Genomic DNA, 11,490 nt, shown 5'->3' with positions numbered 1-11,490 from the left:
TTCATCATCAATCATCAGTATTCATCGTAGTGAAGCCAGTTGTATGAGTGTGTATATACATATAACATATACTGTACAGTCACTTACAAATGAATCGTTTTTTGTTGTTTTTTTTTTACGACTGTATTTCTGTACAATTAAAGTAGTGCTTCCAGGCATATGTGCAAAGACAAGTTCTGCAAATTACAATGAAGAACTAGTGCAAACAGAGAGACATTCATACTGAATGAGACCATATTCTGTCCAGGCCTTATATGTTTACGAACATTTCCGTTTAAACTATAGTGTAAACCTCTAATCTACAGTTACAATACATAGAGTGGTGCAGACAGCACAGACCATCACGAGAAGCAGTCACGTCTCTATTGAGGAGATCTTTCACAGACGGTGCTTGTGAAAGTCAAGCAGCATCATTAGGGACCACAGTCACTCCAACGCCTGCTACCTTCTGGCACACGTTACAGGGGTCTGATTGAATGCAGGACTGAAAGGCAGCTTCTACCACCAGATCTGAATCTGAATTTCTAGCATATTCAACTCTAAGCCACGTAATTTGAATGTGCATGACACTGTAACACTGAGGATGAGACGTTCTGTAACAGCAAAAACAAAGAAACAAACACAGTAATTAAAAGTATAACTCAATCCGGGACATCTGAAGCCATTTTAGTGGCTCTGGGTGAAATTATGACAATGCGTCAAAATTAAAGTTCCAGTTGAAAAGATGTTACATTCAATCAAAAGTGACTGTTGAAGCCAGGATTGAGGTGTCAGTTAGTAGATGAGATGCGTGAGAGCGACAACATTCCATGCATTCATAAGAAATCTCATTGCTAAAATGAAATGTGTAGATAGTGATTAAGACATTTTCTTAGGCTTGAGCTGATCACAGAAGGTCACAAAAGGAGCTTTAACACGCAACCACGTCACAGTGTTAGTTAAGATTTCTGTTTACTTCCAAACCTCCAGCTGAAGAATCAAGGTCCACTTTTATTATTGCTCTCTGACCCAGCTGTGATTTCTCAGAGATCTCTCTTCCCATTCGTTCCTTACAAATCTCTGGCTGTTAGTCTTTCGTTGTCCTAATCTCACAAGCACCGAGGTTCTTCATGCTCCATCTGTTCACCTCCGCATCTCCATAATCTACTGGCTCCCGTGTTGTTTCTTTACCCGATACTGGCACTGGAGCCCTTTTCACAGCATATCCCCTTAGAAGGTGGTTTATTTGTATTGGGACTGATGCAGGAGCAGCGGCGTTCCATCGTCAGCCCGTGGATTAGACGCTCGTTGGCTGCAGCTCCGCTCCGCTCCTGCCTCGGCCTCTCTGCAGCATTCTAAGGCTTCACAAAGGGGCTGCAAACAAAAAGGCTCAACCGTTATTCACAAATGATACACCTCCTCAGTCTCAGTCGTGGGACTCAATTCAGCTACATACAGATAAGTTTAAATTCAGTTATAGTTTGACAGCAAAAAGGGAGAGGAAAAAGCTCCCAGGAGGAAGAAACCTCAGAACCAGGCTGAATGTGGGCGAGCGTCTGCCTGGACCGGTTGGAGTGAGGGAGAGAGAGAGAAAGCACTGACTGACACTCTCTGTCTATTACTTCCTGCTTTTCCTCTTTTATATTTATGTTCCCCATTACGTGGACCGCTCTCCCACAGCACAGCTGTGTTGACTCTCGGTTGGTTGGGAGCTGAAACAGAAGGAGCTGCAGCCGTTCTGAGAGCCGAGGTTTCTATCATGTGAGGGACCAGAGGACATTCATGTTCCCCATGTGTGCTGCACTGCTCTATGGTTTCATGTTTTCACTGACGTTCTTTCCTCCATCACTACTTCAGGAATGCTGAAGGGGGAACGGGGGGGGGGGGGGGGGGGGGGTGGAGGACGGAGATGCTGCGACGCTGCTCTGCTGGTGACACACCAAACATGGCAACCACAGTGTTTAACAGCGGCCTTAAAATAAAGCTCCATTTTATTCTTACAATCTGTCCTAATGGAAAAACTGTAAAGTTAATCCAGTTACTAAGTACAATAAAAACAAATTAGTTATATACAGTAAAGACGCTTCTGTACTTTCACCAAGTCAAAACTTGTTTACGCCTCTTTGTATCTGACCATTTTACTCCTCATTGGACACTAATAAAGGCCGTAGTGCTCCCAGTTGATCATTCTATGGACTCAGAGCAGTGCCTACTGGGTTTTTCTTACCTCTAGTCTGTCTTCTGCCGTCTCGAGCTCTAGTGTATATGTTGATTGTTCACTTCCTTTACTCTGTGACCTCTAAACCATAAAACCTAACACCTGCTTTTTTCTTGTCAACAAAGGGTGCATCTAAAGTCATATGATTTCTTCTTCAAATGCCTCAGCTCTCAGCTTATCTGAAGACTTCATTCAGAAGCTCCATTAGCTCACTCACAGTCACAGTAACTCAGTCGAAGTGTGACGGGCTGTTTATCAGATGTTCCTACAGTCCTACAGGCTGTGCAGCAGCTCTGGCTGCATCTGGAGCACACACTTACAGTACAAGACCTCAGTGAGATGGTACAGGAAAGGAAGCAACAGCTACAACAGATGAGGTGATAGCAGAGAAGGAATCCGTGTTCTGTATGAAGAGAAACAGCTGCTTAATGACATAGAAAATGAAATCAGAAGGTGAATCAAACCCATCTGAAACAAAAGTGTCTCTGCAGAATTGTCATAGCTTTAAAGAACCTGGTACACTTTCAGATAATAAGGCACTTTTATCCATAGCTATAGCATCATAACCTAACAAAGGTTATGATGTGAACAAAGAAGTAAAAAAATAGTTTTGATTGCTTTTCTGGAAATTAGGTCAAGATCAACTCAGGCAACTCAGAGTTCAACCAATATTATGTTGCAGCAGCCGTATCTCTTCTGCGCTGTGTATGTGAAATACAACACAAATGTGTGTATTTAGTGAACGATTTGAATGAGGACTCCAGGTTTGTGTGCACAATGAACAAACTGTGAACACAAAGGTGCTCACAGCTACACTTTATACGCTTTTTCCTGGCATCCTTAAACTTACTGACATCAACTAACAATGTTCCATTTTGTTTTTTGTTTTTTATGTGAAACAGACCAATACAAAGGAATGAAATTAAATTGTTTACAGACTAACAATAATTTGAGATTGGTAACAGCCATGTTAATGAAAGTTAGTAATGCAGGCATCTTCCAGATGAGTTAATTACTATGAAAGATACTATGAAAGATACTTCTTACTAGTGTGTGAGTTACTGTGTTTGAGTGAGGTGTATGTAATGCTTGTGGCAGCACAGCATGGCACTCAGGAACGACCTGAAGGGCGGCACATGTCTGTGAAAGGAGGAGAGAGAGCAAACAGGCAGAGACAGATGTTTGACGGAGCGCATTTGGACCCTGGGGCCACAGCAAGCTGTGAAGGATGAGGCCCAACAGCCCAAACACACACACACACACACACACACACACACACACACACACACACACACACACACACACACACACACACACACACACACAAATCACAGACAGATTTTTTTACTTACAGTAAACGTGATTTATTACAATAGGACCCAAAACTCAAGTATGAAATCAGCTCTTAACCTTTAATCTTTTTATAACTTCAGGGTTTATAACATTTTTTTCTTTTTTGCACAGCAAAGACGCCCACATACAGTGTAGTGGCCCACTACAGTAGCTCAATGGGGCACGACGAGCATCAGCCTGAGAAGCAGAAGGTCCCTGGTTTGACCCCACAAGTTGTGTCCTTGAGCAAGACACTTCACACTGGATTTGTGAAGCTGAAGGACTGTGTGTCTTATGTGATCGTCTGCAACAACTCCCACCACTGTCACCTCCAAAGGTTCCCAGATGACACGGCCATTATTGGATGTTTATCAGGGGGGTACAGAGGGGTCATCTCTGACTTTGTGGGTTGGTGTGAAAATAACCACCTGATCCCTAACTCTGGCAAAACAAAGGAGTTAGTCCTTGACTTCAGGAGGTCCCCTCCACAACACATACCGGTGAACGTCCAGGACTCAGACACTGAGACTGAGAACACATACCTGGGTGTTCACCTAAACAGTCACCTCCACCTGCTGAGGAGACAGAGGTCCTTTGGTGTGTGCAGACAGCTGCTAAGGACCTTCTATGACACTGTGGAGGCCTCAGTAGTCCTGTATGGAGCTGTGTGCTGGGCGGGGGGCAGTAGAGAGACAGGAAGAGACTCAGCCTGTCCTGGGCTGCACACTGGAGTCCATGGAGGAGGTGGTGCTGGTAAACTAACATCCATCATGGAGAACCCCTCCACCCCCTGCACCACTGTAGAGGCTCTGAGCAGCTCCTTCAGCACCACACACTCACAGTGCAGGAAGGAGCTACTGCAGGTCATTGCTCCTCACAGGCATCAGACTGTACAACACAGTACTACAGTGACACACAATTGTCACAACCTGTTGTTTCTTACAGTTATTTCCTTTTGAACAACTTTTCTGCTGTTGGTGCTTACTTTTTCTTTATTGTTTGTCATGCTGCTGCTTTAAACACAAGAATTTCCCCATTGTGGGATTAATAAAGTCGTATCCTATCCTAGTGCCATGTGTGGCAGCCCACTGCACATATAACTCAATGAATGGATCAATAAAGTATGTATCTTATTTCTCGTACAGTCTCAGGGTCAACTAGTCAGAATGAACTTTATTTGCCAAGTTTGACCAGCAAGGAATTATATTCGGTCTATCTCCATCTCCTGGTACTCTCTAGTAACATAAACAGCACACTATGTCACATAGGGTCATTGCACTGACTCCTTGTTCTGTGTGAGTGGCGAGTTCAGCTCAGACAAAGCCTGGGGGAAGAAGCTGACTCTGTCTGGTGGTTCTGGTGACTATGGCTCTGTAGCGCCTGCCAGAGGGGGAGAGGGGCCAGCGCTTCCTCCTGACGCCACCACCATCTCCACAGTCTTGAGGGTGTTGACCTCTAAGTGGTTCTCACTACACCTGTGGACCAGCTGCTCTATGGCCATAGATATTACAACTAATAGCTATAGATACGACAACTAACATGACACAACATTCTGTCAGCCATCAGCTACTGTAGCTACAGTATAGTTATATAGCATATAGATTTGTATACGTGTGGTAAATGTACTGGATGTGTCTGGGTGTGTGATGTGCTGAGAGATACAGTATCAACGTGTCCTGCATTGCCCTTAACGTTTTCTAGCACACCACAATAAGTGTTTCTGTACATTAATCTAACTGTATCAGTAACGGTCATAATTCTGTGTGCATGACAAAGGTCATGCTCATTACAATAGCAAGGAATCCTGCTATTTCCAAAGACGCTCATTTGGGTCAAGAGCAACAAGCTGACCTAATCATTGAACCAGGCAGATGCTTGATGTGTCTCAATTTCCAATCACACACTAAATAATAACTAAACTAACTAATTACTTAATTGAAATCAAAATATGGTTTTAAAATGACACATTAGGCCCAAATATGAAAGATTCCAGGTTCACCTTAGTACTCTGACATACACATGTGACACACATGTGCCCTAATGCTCACCTGTGTTGAACTTAATGTAACCTTTAACATGAGAAATCAGTAATATTCAAGGAAAAAAACTCGACCATTTAGCTGCAGGCAGAGAAGGGAGCAAGACATTCCAACGCAAATAAGTCAAGAAGCAGAAACTAGAGCCTGTGCTGTGGACAACTGCTTGCGCCAGCATCTTCAAAGTCAGTGCCAACTCTTTCTCCTCAGTGATAACAGGTGGAATTACACAAGACTTATGTTCAGTGGAAACAGTGATTTGAGTATTTTTCTATCCTGTGTTGCTTTGTTACCAATTATTTAATCTACTGTATATCCTTAAAAACATACAGTACAAGCTTTTCTAACCACTCAGAAATGTTGAGTAAAGGAAGGGAAATACCTGATTAACAAGGATTTGTTTCATTTAGCACAAATTATTACATCAGTAATACTACTTGATCTAGTATTCAATTGTAACCTGAATTTGTTTCATTTGTTTATAGGATTATGTAAAGGATAGAACTGCAAATAGTACTGTTTAATTTCTTGAACGGGTAAATCAAAATCAAACCAGTAACGTGCTTTTTACTTTTATGCAGATGCTGCATCCAGGATGAGTCTGTTATGCTGGTAAACCTCTGAGGAACATCTGGTCTTTTAATCCTACACACGTGTGTACAGTACAAAGGCACATTTGAATATTTAAGGGGACACTGACAGAGGGGACAAGGAAACGAAGGAATGAAGGAAATGAAGACTGCATTTCAGCTAGAGCATCTTTGAGATATAGTAAACATGCTTAGTGAACAAAATAAATAAATAAATTAGAGTTGTGTCTTTTTAGCTTTTATGTAGAACTGGGTTTTATGTAGAGTTGGGTTTTGATTTCTGTAAATGTGCATTATGTTAAGTCATGCACATTTCCTTCTGCCACAATTTTAAAGTCAGCATTAAATCACAAAATTACATGGAAACCATCCAACCAGGTTTTTAATGAACAGGTGTAAAAAGTAAAAGCCCTGTACTGAATTAATTTTAATTTATGTTGGACTAAATCTGCAGAGACATGTTATTCAGCTTGATAGGAGCATCGAATGAGTTAAACAACCTACTGCCAATAAAAGTTTCATGTATATGATATGTATATAATTTTTGGGCTTTTTTTTTTTGCACCCCCCGTCTTCTAACATTTCGGTCGCAGCCTGATGACGTATGCAGTCGGTGTTTTTACCATGGCGGCTAACTGCTAATGTATTGCAAGATGCGGAATCTATTGCTGCAATAATAATAATAGTTTCACTAAAGAAAACAAAGTTAGATCTTGTAAAATGACTAACAGGACGTCGTATTTTTACGACCCAGATGTAGGCAATTTTCATTATGGTGAGTTTTGTTTATTGTAGTAAATGGGCCTTCAACGTGAGCTAGCTACGGTTACATGCTAATAACTCAATGGATGTGTTTTGAATGTTTTTTTTTTAGTATTTCACACGCTCTTTTTCTATTTAGTTTGGTTGCGTTGGTTTTCGCTGTAGCGATTTAATACTTGTAGACTTGGTTTTGCTGGGATTCGGTAGCATTTGTTTAGCTAGCTAGCACTGATGACATTAACGCTACTGGCATGTCCACATTTCTCCCGAAGCAACTTTAACAGATCTGAAATAGTGTCGTCGGTGTGAATTAACATTAATATGTAATGTTTACTGTCTTTCACGTAAAATATGTTTTGTTTCTGCGGCTAAAGGCGTTGACGTTAGTCGCCACGCTATTAGCAGAGGAAGTCATCGCATTTGGGCTCATAGGTTAAATCAGAAACAGGGTTCGTTTGTTGTGTAGTTGCGCACCCATTATGTCACCACGTAGATTGTGCAGTGATTATGATATTGCGATGATCCATTTGAATGTTATTTGTCATGAAGGTAACTAATACACAATGCAACTGTGTTCCAGGTGCTGGTCATCCCATGAAACCTCACCGTTTGTCTCTGACACACAGTCTGGTGTTGCACTATGGACTTTACAAGAAGATGATGGTGACTAGTACAAATACACATGGTCACAATGTGGTGACATGGACTTAGTGTAATTCTGGCTCTTTTGCTTTTAGGTGTTTAAGCCATATAAAGCGTCTCAGCACGACATGTGTCGTTTCCATTCTGAAGACTACATAGACTTTCTACAGAAGGTCAGCCCCAACAACATGCAGGGCTTCACAAAAAGCCTTAACACATTTAATGTCGGAGACGACTGGTAAGTTTTACTCACCATACGTTTTAAAACTCAAATGTATAAATTAAATATTACCTAATTCTCTTGCTAATATTCATGTCATTTATGTTTTGTTTGTCTTTTAGTCCAGTGTTTCCAGGTCTTTTTGAGTTTTGCTCAAGATACACAGGAGCTTCATTACAAGGAGCTACACAGCTCAACCACAAGGTAACACAATTACACACAAAACAGTCAGTGCTGTCAGATATGGCTTCTTGATCAGTAGCTAAATAACAATCAGCAGCTATGTTATCTTCTTGTCCTGTGTGTTGTAAAGTCTGTGTGTGTGTAAGATGACGTATAAATCTCTGGGCAGCTTACTCACTCAGCCACATGCTTTCCACTGAGTGAGGGCCATACTGACACATGACTGATGCTCATTCAATTTTACTTTTACTTTTTACCAGATCTGTGACATTGCCATCAACTGGGCCGGAGGTTTACATCATGCTAAAAAATTTGAGGTCAGAGAGAATCTTTTCTACTGGTGTCAGTCATCACTATAAATTTCAGAGTGAAAACGTAATAGGATAAATGATGTGTGTGTTTACAGGCATCTGGCTTTTGTTACGTCAATGACATTGTCATCAGCATCCTGGAGCTACTCAAGTAGGACCACACTCCTCGGAGCAAATGTGTCAGAATGCGTCTGTTTTCTTGTTTTTTTTGGCCATTGACGCTTTGTGTGTTTGTTACAGATACCATCCCAGAGTTTTGTACATTGACATAGACATTCATCATGGAGACGGTGTTCAGGAGGCGTTTTACTTGACAGACCGTGTCATGACCGTCTCCTTCCACAAATACGGGAACTACTTTTTTCCAGGAACAGGTATATGCATCTGTGAAACTATTAAAAAACTATTAAAATAGGTAATGTTTATAATTTCTTAAAAATTTCTTAATTTCTTAAATTCTCATAGCATTTTCATTGCACGTTCATTTTACTGTTTAAATCAAGTGTATATCATTGAGGTGCATGGGTGTGCTGCAGGTGACATGTATGAAGTAGGAGCAGAGAGCGGTCGGTACTACTGTCTCAATGTCCCTCTAAGAGACGGAATCGATGACCAGAGTAAGTTGACAAAGTTGATTTCAAAAATGTAGCAGCTGCTGAAGATTTATGCTGCTAAATACAAGTTACTATGTGAGCAATGACTTCACCTTTGTGTGTGTTTCAGGTTACAGGCAGCTGTTCCAGCCAGTTATTAAACAAGTGGTAGATTTCTACCAGCCGACCTGCATCGTTCTGCAGGTCAGATTGTGCTTCTCAGTCTAAAGTAGATATAATTGTAACACAATCAGATTTAGAAGACCCAGAATCTGCTGACATTCATCTAGAATGTGATTACACTGTGAGGATGTTTTTGGTTTTATGCTTATGCTTATTGTTGCAGTGCGGAGCAGATTCTCTGGGCTGTGATAGACTGGGCTGCTTCAACCTCAGCATACGAGGACATGGGTGAGGCAGACATTACATTACGTTTCACTGAAGAGCTGTCCAAAATCCTTTGTAGTGTTATTTTTGTAGTCTAAACTTTTTATGTTGTACAGTCCTGTTTGCTCCATGTACGAGATAAGAAGGATCTCACATTATTAATTTCTTATGTATGTATTTGGACATCACTTTGTGTTCCAGTGAGTGTGTGGAGTTTGTAAAGAGTTTTAAGATTCCTCTTTTGGTCCTGGGAGGAGGCGGATACACAGTGAGAAATGTGGCTCGCTGCTGGTAAGGCGCACACACACAATTGTTATTGTGTGACACACATTGCTGCTTTTCTCCAAAATGTCTGTTTTCCTTGGGATTGTAGGACTTTTGAGACCTCGCTGTTATTGGACGAATCCATCAGTGATGAGCTGCCTTATAGTGGTGAGCTTCTATTAATATTTCACATTTCTAATAATCTACTTAAACTGTACCTCACTGTTTTAACAATTAAAGGTACAGAGCGACTCTCCTCTCGTGCTGTTTAATTTTAGCGAGCTTTGTCTATTTTGACTAAGTAGATTCCTAGTGAGCATGTTTAGTCTTTAGTGTCACCTAGTGGACTTTCAGTGTAGCATAACAATTAAATGAAAACTCTTCTCGTGTAACTGTCCTCTGCAGAGTATTTTGAATACTTTGCTCCAGACTTCACATTACATCCTGACGTCAGTACCAGGATAGAAAACCAGAACTCCAGACAGGTAAAACACAGTCACAAACAATTTCCACACTCAAGGTTTTTTTAAGCTATCACTTGGTTTGGGTCTTGTCTTGTGTAGTGACAGTTTTGTCCTTAATGTCAGAATCATTGCGCTTTCTTCTTTTAGTTCTTATAACACTCCAATGTTGTAGACACCACAGCTTGTCCTTGTGTCCCATCACAACAAGCTAATAAATATGTCAGCTCCTCCAGTGTGCCGCGTCTCTGACTGTATACATGTTGTTGCAGTACTTGGAGCAGATTCGTCAGACTGTGTTTGAGAACTTAAAGATGCTGAACCATGCACCTAGTGTTCAGATTCACGACGTCCCATCTGACATGCTGAGTTACGAACGCAACGACGAGCCAGACCCTGATGAGAGGGGGGGCGAGGAAAACTACACCAGGTCAGGACAGCGAGCAGCGGACTAAAATGAACTGTAAATCTACTAGTTGCTTCTTATTTTCAAATCTAACTGGCTGTCAATAATTTGTCACTTTTACAGACCAGAGGCAGCCAATGAGTTCTACGATGGTGACCATGACAACGACAAAGAGAGTGACGTGGAAATTTGAACTACTGTATGAGAACGAGCAAGTGGAACTTTATTACAGTCTTCAGTTTGGATCAGCTGCAGTCTCCAAACATCACGCCTTAACTGCAGCTTGCAAATTTACAGTCACAAAGGCTGGATAAGACTTTTTTTTTTGTTTGTTTTTTAAATGTATGTTTTTATTGAACAAAAGTTAATTTTGATCAGTTATGGTTTGTCTATTAATGTAGAAAGATTCCACATCCTGTTCTGTATATAAACAAATAGTCATGTATTTCCTTTTTTTTTAACTACAGTCAGCTGGGTTCAGTTTAAAAACAATGTCCTATTTCTCAGAGCTCTAAAAGCAGTTCCTCTGCTGCTCTGTGCGACTGACTGCAGATTACATGTGAAGAGACTTGCAGGAAAAAAAACACACCAACAGGTGTTGCGAGTGCTAGATTTATTTTTTTCAGACACGTTAATGTGGAAGCTGCTTCAGTGCAAAAACGTATTAGTCACACATTAGCTGGTACAGATGTTAGAACCAAACCTACAGTTTTAGAGGCTCAGCAGTGATGTAGAGCTAGACCCTCTTTGTGACCTTCCACTAATGTGCAAATTGGGCCACTTGACATATTTCTGCCAGGAATAAGTGTCAGCCAGTGTTTAAAGTTTTTTCTGTTCCTTCTGCCCCGGCTCACAACTAGACTGTTTTGTACTGTAGAACTGTGGTCTTAGTGAAGGATTTCCTGCAGTTCTAGTTGTTGACTGTACAACATGGCTGGACTCGAGCTGTGCAGCTTTCTACATTGATACCTCGGGTGTTCTTTTAGTCACATGTTTTATGTAATTTTTTATATCATCTGCTACATTTGTTTATTAAAAACTATTTGCATAACTGTTGCATATTTAAGTCAAAACATGTTTTGAACAGAGCCACCAGAGGGAGACAA

The 11,490-nt window shown here is 41.1% G+C and overlaps 1 protein-coding gene across 1 annotated transcript; it reads left to right on the top strand.

Moving 5' to 3' along the window:
- Positions 1–6,739: 6,739 nt before the first annotated feature.
- hdac3 (histone deacetylase 3) lies at positions 6,740–11,435 on the top strand. The gene is made up of 15 exons (XM_029165263.3): positions 6,740–6,930; positions 7,498–7,580; positions 7,655–7,797; positions 7,902–7,983; positions 8,223–8,279; positions 8,369–8,424; positions 8,514–8,647; positions 8,810–8,890; positions 8,997–9,070; positions 9,213–9,277; positions 9,455–9,544; positions 9,627–9,685; positions 9,923–10,002; positions 10,251–10,408; positions 10,508–11,435. The coding sequence occupies exons 1-15, from the start codon at positions 6,876–6,878 to the stop codon at positions 10,575–10,577; spliced, it is 1,287 nt and encodes a 428-aa protein (XP_029021096.1). The 5' UTR covers positions 6,740–6,875; the 3' UTR covers positions 10,578–11,435.
- Positions 11,436–11,490: the final 55 nt, after the last annotated feature.

This window comes from Betta splendens, chromosome 10, assembly GCF_900634795.4.
Source record: "Betta splendens chromosome 10, fBetSpl5.4, whole genome shotgun sequence".
Classification (NCBI taxonomy): domain Eukaryota; kingdom Metazoa; phylum Chordata; class Actinopteri; order Anabantiformes; family Osphronemidae; genus Betta; species Betta splendens.
Note: the sequence above shows the minus strand (reverse complement) of the source record. Positions and strands in the feature narration are given on the sequence as shown.